The sequence below is a fragment of the Xyrauchen texanus genome, chromosome 9 (genome assembly GCF_025860055.1).
Source record: "Xyrauchen texanus isolate HMW12.3.18 chromosome 9, RBS_HiC_50CHRs, whole genome shotgun sequence".
Classification (NCBI taxonomy): Eukaryota; Metazoa; Chordata; class Actinopteri; order Cypriniformes; family Catostomidae; genus Xyrauchen; species Xyrauchen texanus.
The window spans coordinates 31806806-31829041 of record NC_068284.1 but is presented as its reverse complement, the minus strand read 5'-3'; the positions used below and the strand labels follow the sequence as shown (position 1 = coordinate 31829041).

The window sequence follows — 22236 nt, the reverse complement described above, 5'->3', positions numbered from 1 at the left end:
GTTTGTTATATTTCATGTACGTTTCCCAAAACTGCACTTAACATGAACGTGCAAGGATCCTTTTTAAGTGTAACTTATAGGTGCAGTGTGTAAGAATCAGAAACCCTTGTTATTAATGTCACCCGTGGCCGTTAAGTGAACTGCAGCCAGCTACCTGTTGCTCGTGCTCGAGCACACACTCCATAGGGTTGCGAGCGAGCATCGACCAAAACAATGACATAACGTACAAAGAGGCAACGTGATTCACCGCCATCATGCTGACAGATGAGGTAGCATAATTAAAATTACACAGTTATGATTGTTTCACTACAAACATTGAGACTGCATATTATATTTGACTCTTCAGTGCTGGAACAGGACTAAAACAAAGTGTGGATATAGGTCTGACTATGCGAGACTGTAGTTTGAAGTAATCTTTTCTTTGCATGATACATTGACTCCATTTATAAGATAGCTTATGTCGGCGTTAGCTAGCTAGCCAGCTTTATCAACAGCTGTTAGCTAAATGTTCTGGATGATGACAGTAGCTGTTTATAAAATAGGCTGTGCATTATAAATATGTTGACACAATTCAGTATTGATGTGATTCCATCACAACTGTCATTTTGATATATTGATGTGCTATTGTTTCATAACAATAACATTTTTATATTTTCTGTATAACCAAGGTTTCACCAATGAATGTGTCTTTTTGCATTATCTTGAACATTGTCTAGCATTAATTTCATGTGTTATTGTAGTTTAGCAAAATTACACAGGTCAATCCTTATTGCACTATATTTCACATGCTTTGCAGTTATGTAAGCTTACCTGTCCAATAAGAAGAACGCCAATTCAGGGTCGGTTTTGATACTCAAAATTGAACAAAGGTCCCTCCCGGAATCAAATACCCTGCCGGAGTGGTGGTGGCATAGTGAGCTAAAGCACATAACTGTTAAGCAGAAGGTTGTCGGTTCGATCCCCACAGCCACCACCATTGTGTCCTTGAGCAAGGCAGGTTGCTCCAGGGGGATTGTTCCTGTAATAAGTGCACTGTAAGTCGCTTTGGATAAAAGTGTCTGCCAAATGCATTAATGTAAACGTAAATGTAAATGTTCACTCTAGTTTTCACTCGACCACAATCATGTTCCTGCTTAGCCAGACTGGATTCAGTATTTAAATGTTTTAGTTTTTTTGGATTACTCTGAGTTTGTGTATGAGTCGGTGTTGTGCTGGGAGCCAGATGTTTGCAGGATTCCATCTGTAAGATAACGTTTTTTGTCACTGTTGAATAGCGGAAGAGAATTACTGAGGCAAGGCTCTCGGGAGCGTGCATAAAAGTCACATTCTTTGGATTTTCATGGCAAAATCGATCCGCTCCGTTCGCATAAAAATCAGTCCTCAGCCTTTAATAGGCAAAATAGGAAGTCCGGGAAGGGCAAATTTTTTACGTTTTACAAGCCATTCACACATTGGCCAAAAAAGAATATTACATGAAAATTGTTACATATTGCACCTTTAATAAAGTCACTGTACATTGTGAAGTGCTGAAATGTGACCGTATAGTGCTGTTCATCATTGTATCTTCATTATATTTGTGCGCAATTTTACAATAATTTTTTTATTTACTTCGCTAAAATGTATGACTTGTTTACGACCTAATATTAACTACATTACATATTGTATTTACAATAATGTTGTGCAGAACAAGCTATTTATTTTACACAATATGCTTCCATAATCAGGTGTACATTTGTAATATTTTGTTTTCACAATTTCCTCTCTGTATAAAAGCATACAGGATTAGTGAAGACAGTGGAGGCCCTTTTGTATGATCCTGCTAATTACAATCATTAATTTAATATTACGAGGTTCAAAGTGTTATCACAGAGCGCAAAAAAAGAGGACATTTTGAAGATGCGCTTTAGGGACATTCACCAATTAAATAGAGGCCTGCTCTTTACTTCCTAAAGTGATTACAGTGACAGCAGTGGTGCATGTGCGGTGCTACACAACTTGTAGTGCTAGCAAGAGAGCCTTTTGGTGTCATAGAGGAAGGGAAGATGAGGATAAAAGTGTCTGCCAAATGAATACATTTAAATGTAGGATAATGGGCAAATATATACAGATGATTTTCATTCATGGTAGCAATTAATGACTTTTTTCTTCTCTTTAATATTAATTTATACAGTTGTCTACATCAATCATGCCACCACTTTACCAACTAGTCCACACAAATAACATTATTTGTTTACTAATTTATTTATTAATCTATTTACATTTACATTTAAATGTATGCATTTGGCAGACGCTTTTATCCAAAGTGACTTACAGTGCACTTATTACAGGGACAATCCCCCCAGAGCAACCTGGAGTTAAGTGCCTTGCTCAAGGACACAATGGTGGTGGCTGTGGGGATCGAAAAGACAACCTTCTGCTTAACAGTTTAGTGCTTTAGCCCACTACGCCAACACCACACCCTAGACTAATATTTAGACTATCTGTTTTATTTGTATTATTACTATTTATTAGAATTGTCCATTAAATAAAAAATAAATAAAACGCATGCATTCTGATATTTGTTGGTATTCAAATTAAGTGTCATTTTTTGATTGTCCTGCAAGTGTCTGCATAAATCTATGTGTCAACGATGCTCTTAGCTCTGTACGATTACTCTAGAGCACTCGTAAATCTACAAGCATTTTCAAGAACTATTATTGTAAGTTACGATGCTTTTGGGAAACAGGTTGCAAAACTAATATGAATCGTAAGTTGTATTCTAAGATCTACTTAGGCTTACGATGCTTTTGGGGAAACAAGGCCAAGGCTGGCTATAGTAACTTAGATAACCACTTTGTATAATTGTAGTGAGCAGAATAGCATCTCAGAATGTACAACTCTTTGAACTTTTTGGAGAATGGGTTACAACAGCAGAATACCACGTCGGGAAAATTATTAGAACCATAGTGATCCTAATAAAGTGTTTGGTGAGTATCAAATACTTAATTAAACACTATTATTAAATAATGAAAGTCTGATTATTTATGTTCACTTTTATAAATGGAGTGTGTGCAAGAGATATAATGGCAGATTATGACAGATCAATACATGACCAACTCTTGATATTTTGTTGAAATTACAAAGAGAAAGAGGGAGAGTTACTGTAGTAATTTATGAGTTTATTACAACAACAACAAAAAAGGTCAGCAATTGTCAACATAGCTACTGTTATTTGGTAAATATTTGTTAGATATCAATGTAAACAGGGTCCATAAATAACACCCGACTTGCACCAAATGTGAGAAAGAATTGCCTCTGGCGAGTAAATAAAACGGTAACATTATTACCAACTTCATCATTACATGCTATCCATTGAACAGTGAGGAAACCAATCTGACCTTTGCTAAATAAAGTGATGTACATAACTCAAATCAAACTGTTTTTTAAAGATAACATCTGCCTTGACCCAAGCATCTTTTGCCTCAGTGGAAAATGTACAGCCAGATGTTTATTTCCGATGCCTATAGGTTTTTTTCTCCAGAACTCCATTAGATACATGTGGAATATTCATTATAGTGTGCCAACAAAATAATATGTGAGGAAAAAAATCATGATGGTGTGTCGTATATTTTTTTCCTGAGAGGTGCACTGGAGGTGTTAATCACTTGACCATCAGAACTCCCTGCTGAGTTAATGGCTTCAAGCACTGAAGAAACACATGTTTTGTTCGAAAATATCATTCTGTCACTGAGAAGAATTGACTTGATGACAAGATGTCAAGCTGATCTGAATTTTTATTTTTATTTTTTTTTAAGGCTGAGCTGCACATATTACAAACGCTGATTAAAATCCATAGTGATTCTGTCATTCTGCAGAAATAATGCAAAAGCAACTATTGATTGATAAAAATAATTTTGACGGACATTTTAAAGTTTTAGTGCATTTTAAAATATAATCTTGTGAAAGCCAACCGAATAATGATAAAATTGCAACATTGTAACTATTTTAGTACATGTTTCAGAACAATCAAGCAAACTTCAGGTCTGAAAACGCACCAAATCACTCTATTGTAATTGCAATTTTACTTATGTTTTTCTATAGTTAGAGAGATATGAGTCATTTTGTGTGTCACCCATCCGCCATTTATAATCGGCAAGTGTGTCATACCTCTCACTGAAGAGAGTGAGACCTCAGCAAAACAGTCTGCATGTGTGACATCCTCGCTCAAAATGAGTTGTTTTGAGTCTGCAAGTGTAGAGCCAGCTTTTTGGTGACTTGCCTACAAGAAAACTCATAAATGTATACATGTATTATTTATTTTGTGTATCACAAAATAAATAATACATGTATACATTTATGAGTTTTCTTGTAGGCAATGTCACCAAAAGCTGGCTCTACACTTGCAGACAATATATAAACACACACACACAAATATATATATATATATATATTATGACTTAATTCAAATAATATTTGTGTTAAAAAAGTTGTGAATTACTTAAAAACTAAATAGAGCACTGCTATCCATCTAATACTGTTTTATATTTTACCCCAACACAAACCAAAGTTGCTTAGGGGGCACTCAAATAGTTCTGAGCCTGGGGCCCGACATTTGGCACTACGCCCTGGGTAAATGTATTCTTGTGTGCTATTATTAAAAATAGGCCTACAGTACTGGTTGAAATTCCTGCTTTTAATGTTTTCACTTTTTTAGCTCCCTAGTATTAGCTTACAGTGCAAGCAAAGCTCAGCACGAACAATAAACATTCCGTGTACAGGGTGGTTTGTGAAGAGAAATAAATAAAGCAATAAAAGCTCCATAATAGGGCTGAAAATCTGTAATGTTGTTTATTACAAAATGAAAAATAGACATATGGCTTATTTGGTACATGTGTGCGATTCTTCTGACAATAGCCTATGTAAGAGGAGAGGATGTAGTAGTATATGAAGAGGACACATTTTTTTTGTCATTTGATTATGTTGACCTGTACTGTACAGCACTATTAGCATTCATTAACTAAATAATAATAATAATAATAATAATAAATACATATTTCACAGTTTTTATCATCTTTTGTGCAGCACTTCATTTGACCAAAATATATCCAGTATTGTTTCAGATTGTGCTGTGAGGAGTTTGTAGAAATAAAAAATAATTAAAAATAATGGAATGTTATGTTGAACACATACAATGTAAAAGTTTTAAATAATTCATTTCATTAGACACCATTTAGATAATACAATTTAATTAAACTGTCAAATACAGAACTGATAAAAAAATAACCATACATAAACCACATAATACATCATGACCTCTCATATTTGTTTTTCTTAAGTTGGGCACATTGTCCTGGAAATGTCCTGGAAATTTGTGCCTTGAAAAGAGTGGAAACCCTGACAATTTTTTTTTTTTTTCTAAAGTTTAATTTATCCACTTGAATCTTACTTGATTCTTACTCTAATCTTTTAGCATTGGTTCCAAATTATGATAGAAATTCCAAATATAAATGCGTTAGAAGTCCTTTAGTGTTGTTTTGACATTGGTACTAGCAGTATACTGGCTGTGTTGTGTAAGTAGCAAAAACAACTTGTATATCCTTTGAATCAAAGTTCAGTATATGGATTTCTTTTTCCTCTGCCCACACACAGGTCTACAGGATGTGCTGCCTGAGTTTCTGCGGAATCGTTTTGTGGAGGCGGCCCTCAGTTATGTGGCGTGTAATTCCGAGGGCGAGCTACTGTGTCACAACAATGACTGCTGGTGCCACTGCTCTGCAAAGTTCCCCGACTGTAACTGCCCCTTTGCAGACATTAAAGCTATGGAAGACAGTCTCCGTAAGAGCAAGGAGTCCTGGACCAACCTTAACTATGAGTTCATGGAGTCCGGTAGGTTAATCTGATTGTCACAGGTGTGTCTCACGTTGGTGTGTAATCTCTGGGGTTATGAAAACTTTCCACACAGACTTCATGTCATGACTGGATTAAAGCGGCGAGAATATAACTTTTCTGGTTTATAAATGACAGGTAAATCTCATTTGTAGATCTCGATGGTGACATTGATTGATATACTGTTAGTATCAGTATTGCCTCAGCAGTTCTTCCTCACAGGGTTTCTGGGTTCATTGCAGTTCAAACCACAACATTTAACGGATGTACTCTGAGTGCACATCGGAATTTAAAAAGCGAGCACATATGGCAAAGCATCAAATAATTGCGAAAGCAGGGAAATAGGATTGGGAAATAACATGAACCCCATTAGCTCAGATGCATGGTGTGCACTTGCACAACAGTTGCACCACAGCTTCAACAGCAAAGCATTTTTTAATTACACAGAGATGTACATTGATAATTCCTGGCCAGACATATGTAGTCGAAATGGGAGGTGGAATAATGGTTAAGGATCTGTGCTGGAGGTACAGTCCCAGGTGTCCAAGGAAATGGGAAGTTAATGAGAACACAATCCTACTCTTATTACCATTGTGTCCATATGCAAGCCACTTAACCCCACGGTGTACCTAGGGGATTGGCCCTGCAAATATTGTACTGTATGGCACTGTGGATGAAAAGAATCTTCTAAGTGTTAAGTTCAATAAATAGCAACAACAAAGTGAATATTTAAAAGCACTAGTGGTCACCATCAAAGACCAAATATGATGCAATTAATTTGAATGACTGGTGGGCGAATGTGTCCCTTAAAAAGGACTGCATGGCAATAAATATGTCAATAATGAACTCTCTTTTGATAAATGCAACTTTTAGGTTTAATTCTAATTTCTTTAAATTTCACTGTGATGCATGTGTATCTTGGAGTAGAAACCTAACCAGAGAAGATGAAGAGTTTGTCTTTTTTTTTATTTTACTCCGGTTGTGAGAAGACCAGTCTGATATGGTTTGAAAAAATGGTGATGAGAAAGAGCAAATCCAAGGTAAAGAGAGTGGAAGAGAGAGAAACATGGAAAGATGGCACCTCAGGTATTTCTCCTAGCTGAGCATTTCCACATTCACAGAACGATTCAATCAGGGAGATAAACCCAAGCTGCCTCTAAAAGCCTCTCCTGCACAGAGATGGAGCATTAATGAAATCAGCTCAAATCCCTTTAAGTGTGGCGCTGCTCTTATAAGAACACATATCTCCTTTCAGCAGGTGAAGTGCTAGGCTTGGGGAAAGGGCTCTTTGACCATAGCATAGCTACAACGTAAGGGTTTTATTTACCCACCCTTATAGAAACCTGCCCTTTTTGTCAGAAGGCCAGACAGCAGAGAGAGAACATTTGTTCAGATTTATAATGGATAACTGATTTGTCATGCAGAATTCTGATAAACAATATTAAAAATATGGATAAACTCTGGGCAATAAAAGCTTGACCAATTCAAACACCAGAATATCAAGTTTGCATATGTATGATCTCTTATAGCTTAACTATATGTATGTATTTTACCATGTCAAAAATGTGTATAGATACCATATTTAATACATGGCAAAATGTATTTGGAGACTTGAACCATACTAAAAATGTGTGAATGGCATTGCACCATATAATAAATAACCATGGCATTTATTTAAAATAAATATAGAACAAACACACTTTTAAAGCAAAGGCTTTCACCAAAGTTTGTTAGGTTTCAAATCATACTTCATATCCACTAAAATTACCTTTGTACCAGTTGGTAAAACGTTATAAAATGGATCAGAAAAGTGAAGTTTGTTCTGAGAAAAAGTCTAGCATAATTTATTTGCACATGCCACTTGTTTTGATTTTCTTTACATATTTTTGTATTATTATGCAAAGTGTGGCTTAATGGATTAGTTCACCCAAAAATGAAAATTCAGTAAATACGCCCATTTACATGCATACCAATATGATTGTTACTCTCTAAAATCAGCTTGTTTTTTATTATTATTATTATTATTTTATTTTTCTCCCCAATTTGGAATTCCCAAATACCAATGCACACTTTAGTCCTCGTGGTGGGGTAGTGACACCTCAATCTGGGTGGAGGATGAATCTCAGTTGCCTCAGCATCTGAGACCATCAACATGCACATATTATCATGTGGCTTGTTGAGCATTAATGAAATCAGCTCAAATCCCTTTAACTGTGGAGTTTAACTCCCGTTACTGTGGAGACATACTGTGTGTGGAGGCTTCACGCCATCCACGCACAACTCACCACATGCCCCACCAAGAGCGATCCACATTATAGCGACCACGATGAGGTTACCTCATGTGACTCTACCCACCCTAGCAACCGGGCCAATTTGGTTGCCTGGGAGACCTGGCTAGAGTTACTCAGCACACCCTTCGAACTTGCGAACTCCAGGGGTGGTAGTCAGCATCTACAATCAAACGGAAACATAGAAGAGGCTACTGGCAGCCACAGTCACACCGAGTCCTAACCTGATGGCAAACAACACATGCTAAATTATATATTTTCTATGGTAATCAGAGTTTTAGTCCAAAGCAGCTGTGACGAGCAAAGGTATATTCTATCGATTGCTTGTTTTCTATTTTCGGCATCAAGCAGGTAACTCCGAGGTAGTCAACATAAACTGCCACTGCATGATATCACTGAGCCCAATTTTTTTTTTCACAATTCCTCCCTTTGTGTTACAAAAAGAGAAAGAAATTCATACAGGGTTATAACAACACAGGGGTGAGTAAACAATGACTAAATTTTATTTTTTTCAGTGAATTATCCCTTTCTTTTTCTTCCACTGCTCTCGTTAGCGGTTGCCACAGCAGACCATCTGTGATCTGCATATTTGCATTGGCACAGGTTTTACACCAGATGCCCTTCCTGACAAAACCCCCAGTGGCTGGGGGAATCTCACTAGCAATTTAAGCAGAGTGTTTTTTTTACTTGTGGGGGAATATAGAACACCTGGAGGAAACCCGGGTGAACACAGGGAGATCAAGCTAACACCACACAGAAAGGCCCAGTTGAGCAGAGACTTGATCCCAGGACCTTCTTGCTGCAAGGCGACAGAAGCTCTTTGTGAGTTATAAATGCTGGTTGGAATAGGGCGGAACCAATGCTATGTCATTTTTTGTACAAAACCAACCCAGATGGGACTTAATAAAATAACTTTGCAGTTTTTGTAAGATGTAATGTTATTACCATAGAAGCAAGTCAAGTCACATTTACACTACAAAATGACATAAAATTGTGCTGAAGTTTGCAAATTGTAAAGCAGATTTAGTCAGGTTGATTACTTGGAATAAGTATAACATCGTTGCTGCTTTCAGTTATTTTGCCATCCTCCTACACTTTGCATCTCAAAAAGGACAGATAAAAACAATCTCACACACCTACACACCAATACAATCAGAGATACTTCATGGATGTGAAATTATTTCCCCCTCACATCCTGTGCCTCACTGCACTTAGTTTGAATTTGTTCAAAAGCACCACACATGACATTTCCAGAGCCAAGAATTCCTGTTTAACGCCTTTCTAAATCATGCCACAAAATACATTTTATCACCTATCTTTAAACGTCCATGATTGATCATGTTTACAGCAGTAAATCCACATTCACAGCTTGATTAGCTTAGCCATTCCATTATGTTAATAAAAACAAACAAAAAAGCTGTCTTCTAGTTGCATGAAGTCATTTAATACATAGTATCACCAACAAACTGCCCTGGTAAACATGTTTATCCACATCAGAGTCTGCCAATAGGAATTTTCCACTTTTTTTTGTTCATTAATTGGCTCAATTAGTTCCTAAAGCACCAAGCACTTGTATTTTGATAAGGCGCTTTCGCTGTTTGAATGTGATAGATCACAATAAACAACAAATGAAGGTCTTTTTTTCAGTGAATCGATTTTTTTTGGTTCAATAAATGGCACCCACTTACCAATCACTGAGGTTGTATAAAGAGGATTACACGCCACACATATACTCTGATACATCTCTCCGTCTCACAAAGATTTCACACTTGACATTTAAACAGGCTTTCTACAGTCCTCAATGGGCAATTTTGGTTAAGTCTGTACTTAATAAATAGCTAAAGCTAAACATTTGATTTTAATTGTTTGATTAGTTGGACATTATGTGTCAAATTAGTTGCACAGTGACAGACTCAATAAACACATTTCCTGTAAGAAATTTTATTAATTTAATGCTGGTTGTAAATGGATTCACCATGCTACTTTACATTCTTAGTAAATCAGACGTAGATTAGCATGTTTTATTTGGTCGATGCTGTTTTTAGGATTAAATAATAGCCTATCCTGAGTTCTCCGGTATGTGCAAGATTTTAGGAGTCCATTCACTTAGGGATAAATCGGCTAGCAGAACAAATTGATTCACCCAGCGACAGCGCTGGTTAGTCTAAGCTGGGATTATACAAAACTGTACCACTGTCATAAACATGATACTCCTCCCTAGCAAATCCCTCAAGTGCTTCACTTTCCATAAAAAGATGGCAATAAACAACTCTGCTTAGGCTGACCTATCGCAGATTCGCAAACACCGAAAATGCCAGTTTCTTATTTAATATTTGCATGTTGCTTGGGTAAATAACTGTGGTGATTTAGAATATGAATTATTCAGAGCATGTCCTTCCCTTTGGTTTTGCTGTTGTCATTAATTTAGTAATTTAAATAAATGAGATCCTAATGGGATATTTAGGATGTCAAGCCATTTATTTTCTTAAGCAGAATAGCAGTTTGATTATTTTTATCATCAAAATATAATTTCATAATTTAATACCTTTTATTTATTTAATTTTTCCTAAAAAAAATAATAAATAAAATTCCTGCAAACATCCATTCAAACCATTTTGGAAAAGTAATGAATTAAACTAGTCTCAAGGAATGAACATTACCATAAATTAACACTAGAGGCACTACAACAACTGTGTTTTGTTTACTTTCACACAAATCACAACAACAATGGCTGATTATGACCTTATAAACACTTATTTTTGCTCTGTTACTCACTGCTATGTTAGAACATCAAAACATCTTTATTATGACACACTATTTAAAAAGTTATACATTTTAACGCTTGTATCACAGATTACAGGCCCACTTATTTTCTTTTTTAACTGAAAAACCTTGTCTGATTATGACACATTTCACTTGCTTTTGGTGCCCCCTGCAGGATATTTCTCTTGGAAATTGCAGCTAAATGTGTAATGAAGCACATAATTCTGTTTTTTAAAAATGTTGCCGCAGTCACGTAATGTTCATGTTACCGGACTCTAATTAATAAATATTTAAGACTCTGAATTCTGAATGGATGAGTCAAGTTTGAAGTCATTGTAAAATTACTACAATCGCACACTTAGGACTTTATATTCTATAGTTGCTACATTATTTAGCACCTGCAAAAAGTCTTTAGTTAGGATAATGTGCTTGGCGAAATAATTTAATTGTGTTTTTAATTTATTTTCTGTTCACATTCCATTTCTCTGAATTTGAATGCTTTCTGGTGCTTTTGAGTTAAGTCTTTGCTTTGATTTCTGTTCATCATTGGGGTAAAAACAATATTGTATCATGAATGTATCATAACAGAACAAAGCACACATTTGTCTTGAGAGCCCAGACTGTCAGAATTCTTCGATCACTGTTATTACACATTCACCATGGACTCTCTCCAGTGCTCGGGGCTGCACACACTCATGAACACATCATCATATGCCACAAATAAAGACACTGTCCTTAGTCCACCCTTACAGAACAGATACTCACACACTTGCTCTGGGGAACAGTCACTTCCATGCATCTCAGACAAGTCCAGAAACTTTTGCAGAAGGTTTGCTGGAACTTTAGGAAGATGCTGCCAGCAAGTTGTTGTTGAGCAAGGGAAGAAGATGGACAGATTAACTGTTCAGACTTATCATACTTTCAGAGTATGTACTGAGTTTGAATAACTTACTTCTAGACTGTTAATGAGGTAAGTTCTTCAGCTATTCAGATCTGCAGTGTAAATACATTCCCTGACCCAGAACCTTTCTAATTAGGGGAGGCTACAAGCTTAGCAGAAAATAGCATAGCGCTTTTTTGTCTATAAAATGTAAGTCAAAATTTTAAACATACCAAAATTTGTACAGCGCTCTATGTATGTATCAAATGCGTGGAAGTGTGAACAAGCTTCTCTTACGAATGCATCTAGGAGACTAGATTTATAGTGAATAAGGACATCAATTTTGTTCTGTTTTTCACCCATAGCAAACATATCTCTTCAGAAGATATGGATTACTATCTATACTATAGATACTGTATCATGAACACTGGGTTCTCAGACATCCTAATTATTTGGCACACAGCTTTTTAGCAGGGAAGTACTGTATACATATTCATTTGCGGAGAAGATGCATAGCAGGCAGAGTAGATTTTCCAGAGAAATGTATGTTTGAAGCACCTGTCTGTCAGGAGTTCTGAGACAGCGGTGACTGTCCTTGAAAAGCTGATCTCTGAATCTCACTATGGTTCCCACTGGGCCCAGACTGACAGATAGGTCTTGGCTTTAGAACGTCAGATTTAGCAAGGTCCAATGTTGGATGGTGTAGGTGATTCCAGAGGACTCTGTGGGTGTGCAGTTAATGGTTGTGTAGGACAGCTCCATAACACACAAACAACATCTCAACACTTTCTCACTTACATATACATAAGAGAACTCGAATACACATACAGGATTTGATGGCCAGATGCAATAGGAGAACCTTTTAAGTATCACAAATAACTTTTGTAAAGCTTAACCTTTTCTCCATTTAAAGCCTCATAAAATGGCTTGATGCATAGAGTTGTTTTTCTGAATAGCCAGTAAGCTTTAGTTTACATCATAGCCATGATTTAATACTCAGAACCATGATTTGCTTTCTGCTTTTGCTAGTCGGTTGTACAGTATGTTGTATAAGGATATTCTCAGTATAGAGAGCATTTTATTAAGCAAAAACTGTAAGGTGAATCATCAGTATTTATGGTCTTTTTTCCTGGAACAGAAAGACAATGTTAATTGAATGTTTATATCAGTTTATTTTGTCTATAAGCCACAAAAAAGGATATCTGAATAACCCATAATGTAACCTTAATTCTTGCACTTCATTTGTCATTGAATAATGTGTCCTTTTATACCCTTACTGCTATTTACAGTCAGTTCTTGGTCAAAAACACACACATTTTTTCAAAATAAAAATAATCACACATAGCATGGATAAGGTAAAGAAGCTCTCATTAATGTGCACTAAACCACTATTCCGGCAGAGACAGTATCATTTTAGCATGTAATCAATAATAAAATAACTGAATCAAGAGCTTGTGAATTGGAATCGAATGGGGAAATCTATATCAATACCCAACCGTAAAAAATAACATCAAGATCTTTCTTGATCTCCAAATAACTGTATAGTCAATTGAAGAACACAATACAATTGTTCTTGAGAAGAGGGTGCTTCTTTGCTGAACCTATAAATAAATGATGGTGTGAAGAACCATAACGGAATCTACTGTATACCTAAATAATTAAGCCAGAAACATACACTACACAAGTTTGTGAATGCAAACACTTCTAGCTATGCAAGTCTGTTTTCGCATGTCTTTGCGTTATGAAATCTATTGGACCACAATTGAATACACTATGCAAGTACACGTTGGATTCTCAGCGTTGCACAAGGGGTGCTATAGCAAACATTATTTTGAACAGTGAGTTTTCTCTTCCAAGTCAACAACAGTAATCGTGGTGCAACAGTTTGAAGAGAATATGGCCGAGCAAATATGTGAAGTCAATATTTATAAGAGCAATTTACCTAAGTAATAACACATCTGGTTTTATGGCACAGACTCTTGAAGGGAACTCTATTGCCTCCTTGATTATTGAGGTTTGTTACCGAAGCAGTAAGCAGGAAAGCATGTTCAATATGTTTATTCAGACCACATATTAGCAATGCATTGGCAAAGCACTTTAATCTTCATCGGTGTACATGCAGAAAGTTTGTATTTACACTTACATTTTAAGTCTCTTTCAGAATGTATAGCAAAGATGGTTTTGCATTGTTCTGGACTAGGTATTACTAATTTCTGCCATTTGTAATGAAACAGGGAAAGAAAAAGGGTGGAACAGAAATGACAGAAACAGTCCAATTAATCATGCATATTGCTTATAATTAACCTGATATAATCAAGATCAGATGCAGTCCCTTGTGTATCAGTATGTGTATGTCAAATAATCCATTACAGATAATAAATTAATGTGTCGGTAGCTGCACTTTACACTTTAAATAGCCAAATCCACTTCCATTAAGACACTCAATCACACAATGCCAATCGCAATGACGGCTAGGAAACCTTGATCTGCACAACTGCATATATTTTCTGCCTTGATAAGCATCTGTCACCAAATCTGGCAGGTGGCCCAGACAAAATGAGCACAGTTTTGTGCAGTGTGATGTGTGCAAAATGAGTATTCCACTCTTAGAAAAAATACTGTCATTGTCATCAGCGACTGCATTTTAAGTGTCACTTTCTGACTACCACTTTGGTGTGTAGGTAGCCCAAGCACTTCTGTGCCCTTCTTCTGCTGACAAATGTGAGAGACAATGTCAGTTCATCTTGTACAGGGCCTGATCTATGTGCTCGTGTAAACGGAATAGGATCAAATCCACATGGGGTTATTCGAGTAGGGTGAGAGGGGCTTCAATTCGGCTTACATTTCTTGGTCAGATCACCCACTGAGCACCTCTTAATAATGTAATCTGGAAAAGGGGCCACACACACATACATAGATATAAAGGACAGTACTTTCTGTGGTACTGTTAACCGTAGAATTTAGACAACAGTTCAAAGCTTTTTCACAGGTAGCACTACTGTCATAGATTGTATTATCTGATATAAATGGAAGACAAAAAATAAATCTTATCTTCGAAGAAATCCAATATTATGCTCTAAACCTCTGTTCTTCTAGGAACCATTCTCTGTTATAAACTCTGATGTCTTAATACAGAGAAAGAGTGCTTTTATAATTCCATACTGAGCTGTTGTGTTTGCTTTTCAGAAATTCATAGCTGAATGTATTGTAAAACCATATGTCTTGTCCATAAAGCAGCACTGCAAAATATGTTATTTCATATTAACTTGATTATATATAATAAAAATAGCATTCACCCACACATTGAACATTGTTATTGTCACTGCATAACTCTTTCTGTAATTATTTGTATTAAGTTTGCAGTGAGATAGAAAGATACAGAAAGGAGATGTTAGAGTATATTGCACCTGTGAAACATTCACATGTTCAAATCTCATTTACATGTGAAATGCACATGCTCCTGCTTTGCAGATTATCTGGAAGCATTTTATGCTCCAATGTAAACAACATTGCTGTAGAAGTGCTGTTGTAAGAAAAAACCATGTCCAGATTAATATCCCTAATTGCCATAAAGTTGGTTCATGCAGTCATTCAAGAGGCACAATCAATATCTGTATTCATCACTGGAGGTTGGACCTTGATCCATGTGATAAAATGTAACAAAATCTACAGGCACTCCAGCTGTTGTGAGAAAAGATTGAGCTGTTAATGATGGGTGAGCTGTATAGTTTTTCCTGCTTGTCAGAGATAATCTGCCAACTGCTACTTTTCTTTTCCCACTTCTTTTGTTCAGTCTTCTCTTTTTCGATTACAAATGGCAAGAAGCTTCACAATCAATGTTTTGTTTCTCATCTTAACAGAATATTTAATACATTTCACTACCTGTAGTTCATGACATGTTTGTGGATGTACCAGTGTCAGAAAACTTTTTGGGAATTACCAAACTAGAAGTAGCGATGACACTAACTAGCTGTTTTATAAAATAGTGTATTTTTTTTATTCTAGTAACAAGCTAGTTTTTTTTCATCAAGTAGCATTGTTGTGTGATAAAACTCTGCATTGCTGACTTTAATTCCCATTGAACACTCAGCAAAACTGTAATGCTCAGCCTTGCAGCCAAATGAGCAGATGCACTCTAATATGTCTATCATGTAGTAATATATACAATATATTAACTAATTAATTCTAGTGAATTTGTTTGTTTAAAAGTTGAAAAAAAAGAGTTATCAATTCCCCTGTGTGACCTTTTAGATAATTTTATAGCAAAATATTTTGTTAAATGATGCTGTTTTTTTACTATGTTTTCTTTACATAAGTGTCTCTTAGTTTATTTTTATGTATATAGAGTAACTATACATGTTCAAGTTTAATGTAAAATCATGTCACCTTAAGTGAGAGTTTTACATGCACAATTTTACACATTATTCTTAATAAGCTGATAATGTTCACAAACACCTTATAATCCTTTTCTTCATCAGGGTTAAGTCATACATGGTTTAAGCATAAAACGATCAACACACCATGATTCTTGCCCATTTACCCAATTTTGCTCTGCATGTAAAGTTCTTACTACCCTTTCCAATGTGTACAAGTGTTGTTTGCATGACTTTATATTTTGATGTCAAAAGCAGAGAATAATCCAGTGATTTTAAATCTCATGTAAACATATGTTGATTGTGTTATTGGATTTGTTTGAATAAGCAAATTCAAAAAAATTTGATAGTAGTCATTTTATTGGTGTGCATGAAAACACACTCATTGTTTTTGTGATTGATAAAACCTGCTCTAATTGAATTATAAACCGTATAATTCAATAGGAGCATATTTGCTCTTTATGTACAGCTCTGATGCTGTTCAGTCAGCCAGTGTCTGTTGTGAATCACTTTATGTATTCTTCAGCAGAGGTTGAGCTTCTGGTCCCCACAGCAATACCAATGAATCCAATAAAATTGTAATTGTGAGGGTCATATATTGCCCTTTCCAATATCCTACAATTGTGACTGCAGCAGAACCAGCAAGTTTAATGCAATTGTGAGGTACTCTGGACCCAGTAAAATTAATAAATGTGGTCAGGCAGAAAATAAATAGTGGTTGCCTGCTACAGTATTTCGGATGTACTTGTAATGTGATCATAGTCTTTGCGTAAAGAGTGCAGTCTCACAAGCATTTTCTACCTTTAGAGGAGGTTGTAAAAAATGCATGTCAACCTTGAAATATAAAGGTAAGAATATTGGCCTGTGAACATCGCAGCTTGACAGTCTGGTGTCACCTTGGCATAACAACATCTGGAAAAAATTAGTAATTAGACATTTAGCACATTGGGGCAGAGTTTAACTGCTTTCTACATGTCAAGAATGTCAGAATATCTTTATTGTGACTAAACATAGAGCTCAACTTTAGCTGAAAATCTTGTAGCCCTTTTCCGCTGAAATGGCGCTGGTTCTCGTGCCAAAGCCTATGCTCAGTTCATGCCTGGTTCATGGTTCATGCCTGGGGAAATCTGGAGGCCATCGCAAACCACCACACTTTTCCACTGACTTGAGAATGGTTACGTAACGGGTTATATGGCTACGTGGTAGTTTTACGTGACAATCTAACCTGTCCACAAACAAATACGACTCCACAGTGTTTGTGTACAGGTTTTACTCCTGTTTTTGAGGACAAGAGTAATGCAATCCAACATTATTATATATACAATGAAGACGACAATGTAATTACATAATTTTGTATGAATTTTTTAGTGTGGCTTAATTAGCTTAGTACTAAAACCTGTAACAGTGAAATCGTTATTATCATTGTTGTAACAGATGGTTATATTTTGATTTTTGCCATAAAATATTACGTTTTTAACTTGATTGATATTTCATCGGTTTACATAACAGGTATCCCCGATCTTCCTGAGTAGCTGGCCAAAAATCTACTGAATAAAAACAATGCACAAAATAAGACAAGAAGAGTATAAGGAGAGCTAACAAATTGGCAAATGTTTAACTTACTGAGATCAGCTGCAGAGGACACCAGCGATTCAGTGTACGTGTCCAGTGGGACTGTAGCTAAATTCAGTTCCCGGGTTGTTGGTTGGCTGGTCAGTGTTCGTTTGTAGAGTCCAAGACATAGCTCTATCCAATGCTGCTTTTGCTTTGGTCCTTCTACTGGTCCATGTACTTCTTTTACTGTTTTTTATTTTTATTTGATTATGGTACACTCTTTTTTTTCTCTTCTTCTTCCTTTGCGTCCTCTCTAATATATCATAGATCTCAACAGAAGACACTATCACAATTAGAGTGTTGGTTTCCTCCATGGAACACTGCTGAACTTTTTGATGTCCTACATTTTTGTCATTAAAGAGTGAAGAAATACTCCTATCAGTAGACAGTAGCTAGCCAAACTGTTTGAAAAACTTTACCTGGTGATGACACTTTATTCCACCCCACCCACTGATGTAATCGGCTTGCAGGTCCCCTACAGTCTTGATGGAGGTGAGAGCCTCCAGGGGGACAGTCTTCAGAGAGTATATTTAGCCCCACTGACTCTAAGGGCTCAAAAGGAACTCCTCGTAGGCCTTTCAGGACTACAGAGAGGACCCACAAGGAACAAGGTCCAGTCTGGAGGGATTCAACCTCCTGCGCCTCTCAGGAACCTGATGCTCAGTTCATGTTTTCCTAAGGACTTACCGCCCACTGTGTTGTGGTGTGCTGCTCTAGCAGCTACGTACACCTTCAAGGTGGAGTGGGACAGCCGTCCCTCCAACCTCTCCCGCAGAAAGGAAGCCGTGCTGACCGCGCACCTCTGGGGGTCTTTGCGTCCGGAAAGAACACCACTTAGTGAACAAACACCACTTCAAGGTATAGCGACACCTCTTATTAGAGGAAGCTCTAGCCTGAGTGACCGTGTCTACTACAGTGGGTAGGACAATGAGGTCTTCTGCATCCCATCCAGGGGCCAGACATGGAGGTTCCAGAGGTCTAGTCACAGGTAACAGATGGTGTCCTGTCCGTGAGAGAGAAGGTGCTTCCTCAAGGGAATTTTACAGGGAGGTGCTGACGCGAGTTCCGAGAACCAAGTCTGGGTGGGCCAGTAGGATGATACTAGGATGACCTGCTCTCCGTCCTCCCTCTCCTTGCACAGGGTCTGTGCAAGCAGGCTCATTGGGGGGAACGTATATATGCATAGTCCAGGTGGGCAGCTGTGTGTCAGCACATCTATACTGAGGGGTGCCTCGCTTAGGGTGTACCAGAGCGGGCAGTGGGAGGATTCTGGGGAGGAAAATAGGTCTACCTGTACCTGCCTGTATTGACTTCAGGATGTGAAGGCTTGCTGCTTCTGACTCCAGAGGAGGAGATGGCGGGCGAGTTGTGACATGCAAGGAGAGTGTAAACTGCCTTGGGTTGTTTATATATGCTACTGAGGCCATGTTGGCCCCGGATCAACAGCCGTAACATCCGCAGGGCGAGTAGTATTGCCAACAACTCGAGGCAGTTGATGTGCCAATGCAGCCGTGGGCCCGTCCAGGAGCCGGCGGCTGTGTGCCCATGGCATACAGCTCCCCAGACCATGTTGAAGGCGTCGCACCTGAAGGCGATGCACCTGAAGACCTGTACTAGGGGAACACCTGCCTGTAGAAAGGCAAAGTCGTTCCAAGGGCTGAAAAGGTGGTGACAGATCGCCAAGATGGCCACGCGCTGTGTCCCGCGGCGCCATGCCCATCTCGGGACTCGAGTCTGGAGACATTGCTGAAGCGCTCTCATATGCATCAACCCAAGCAATGTGGCCACCGCCGATGATGCCATATGCCCCAGGAGCCTCTGAAATAGTTTCAGTGGAACCACGATCTTCTGTCTGAATGCCTTCAAACAGGTCAGTACCAACTTGGTGCGCTCGTTTGTGAGGCGCGCTGTCATCGAGACCAACTCCAGACCAAGAAAAGAGATGCTCTGAACTGGCTCTTTTCCCAGTTGAACCCGAAGCCCTAGCCGGCTGAGGTGCAGCAGCACCAGGTCCCTGTGCGCACACAACGTGTCTCAAGAGTGAGCTATGATTAGCACAGCAAGATTGGCCCTTCAACCGGAGATCTACGAGCGTTCAACACATAGTAACCATAACAGCAGATAATAACTGATATTTGCATAGAGACAGCGAAGCCGCTACCCTACCTGTTAGCGCAGCAGAACACACGGAGAGAGCGACCCAGAAGCACAACACCTCTTCCGTCACCAACGAGCAAGAGAGGGCGTTAGAAGGACTACTCGCTATATTTATAGGACGGAGCCTCGCACGGGCATTGGTCAAATGTACGCCAGCTCATTAGACTTTAACTCATACTGCTACACATATGTATTTAATGTGTATTTAACATATTATACATGTATTCTGTTACTCCCCAACCCTTTTTGTATGTTATAGCATCGTATCGTGAAATTTGTGTATAGTTAAATGCCTAAGATGATGCAGGCAGAGGTCAGTGAGGGGCATCACAATGAAGTAAAGTGTATATTTTCTTCACAAAGACTATTGTAACAGAAGTCATGAGATCTGTATCTAGGTGCAGTGAAACCACTTTTATTTTGGTTTAAAATAAACAAAGTACAGGATAATGGGTTAAACAAAAGAACAGTGCAAACATCTACGAAGGGAATGGGTCAATAAACAGGAGGTCAACCCATAAAAACTGACAAAGACAAAGCAAACAACAGGGCATTATATACACAATGGTAATGATTAAATGAAAGACAGGTAAAAACAATCAAGGACAGCTGGCAGTGATCAGGGCAGGGAAAAATGGGACGTGTAGTTCAGGAAGAATAGATGACAGGAGAAAAACAAGACAAAGAACTATGAACTATAATGCATGGCTCCTGAAGCCCAAGGAAGGCTGGTCAGGGAGGCTGGGCCAAGATGGAGCCGGAGACCAAAGATACCAGAACAGAACAGGCAGAAGGCCAGGATACAAGGGAGACCAGAGCAGATCAGGTGAACGGCCGAGAGACCGGGGAGACCAGAGCAGATCGAGTGGCAGGCCGAAAGACCAAGGAGACCAGAGCAGATCAGGCAGATGACCAGGAAATCTAGAAGATCAGGCAGATGGTCAGGAGACCAGAGCAAATCAGGCGGACAGCCAGGAGACCAAGGAGACCAGAGCAGATGAGGCGAATGGTCAGGAGACCAGAGCAGATCAGGCGGATGGCCATGAGACCCAGAAGACCACCTCAGGGTAGGGACTGGATCAGAAGGCCTGTTTGGCAGCCACAGGGCTGAAACAGTGTCAGGAGGCCTGGGAGGAGGCAACACACTAGAGACTGGAGCCGTGGAAGTCTCTGAGGACGGAGCTGTGGAAGTCGGAGCTGTAGTAGGCAAATGTAGTGTAGTGTAGTGGGGTGAAGCCGTGGCAGGCTCAAGGGACGAAGCCATAGAAGGCGGAGCCATGGCAGGCTCAAGGGAAAAAGTCATAGAAGGGTGAAGCTGCGGGAGGTTCGAGGGAGGAGCTGTTGAAGGCGGAGCCATATGAGGCTCGAGGGGCGGAGCTGTAGAAGACAGAGGCTTAAGGGGCGGAGCAGTAGAAGGCAGAGCCATGGCAGGCTCAAGGGGCGAAGCCATAGAAGGTGGATCCATGGCAGGCTCGAGGGGCGAAGCCATTGAAGGCAGAGCCGTGGCAGGCTCGAGGGACGAAGCCATAGAAGGCAGAGACCTGGCAGGCTCAAGCTGAGTCTCTGACTTGGACAAGGCTGTGACCTAGTTTGGAGCAGACTCAGATGTGGTTGTGACGTGGTGTGGGGTCAACTGTGGCGTGAATATGACAGGGCGTGGAGCAGACTCAGACGTGGCGTGGTGCAGAATCCTAGCGGGCTGTGACGTGGCGTGGTGCAGACTCAGATGTGGCTGTGACATGGCATGGAGCAGACTCAGACATGGCGATAATATGGCATGGAGTGGACTCAGGCGTGGAAGACTCGGCAGCTGGAACCGGGATTGAGAGAGGAGGATCTTCTGAAGTGAGTGTGTCAAGTATTATCCTCACATATTCCTCCCACTTGTAATCTCCAGACTCAGGCAATTCCCACCACTGTCATGTTGTGAGTCCAATCTTGTATATGGACTTGAGAGTGGCATCATCAAATCCAGTGTAGATGGCAACGGTGGAGAAGAAGTGTGAAAACTCATCAAGTCAGCCTGGCTTAGTTCCGCTAAGTAAGCCACTAGATCCACTTTGTGGTCAGTTGTTCTGTAACGTATGGAAGGAAGTCACGAGAGCTGGATCTAGGTGCAGTGAAACAGTCTTTAATAAAATAAACAAGTACAGGATAACGGGGTAAACACAGAAACAAAATTAACATCCATGATGGGACAACACAGGAACAGAGTAAACATCTATGAAGGGAACGGGTCAATAAACACATAACAACTGAAAAAGCCAGAACAAATAACAGGGCATTATATACACAA

At 38.8% G+C, this 22236-nt stretch overlaps 1 protein-coding gene across 2 annotated transcripts in view; it reads left to right on the top strand.

The window, feature by feature from the left end:
* The window catches only part of LOC127648894 (BMP/retinoic acid-inducible neural-specific protein 3-like), a 144364-nt gene that overhangs the window by 92931 nt on the left and 29197 nt on the right, over positions 1-22236 (top strand). For both annotated transcript variants that reach the window (XM_052133710.1, XM_052133711.1), the window contains one exon: positions 5629-5865. In XM_052133710.1, coding sequence (XP_051989670.1) covers positions 5629-5865 — 237 coding nt within the window. The remainder of the gene's footprint in view (positions 1-5628; positions 5866-22236) is intronic.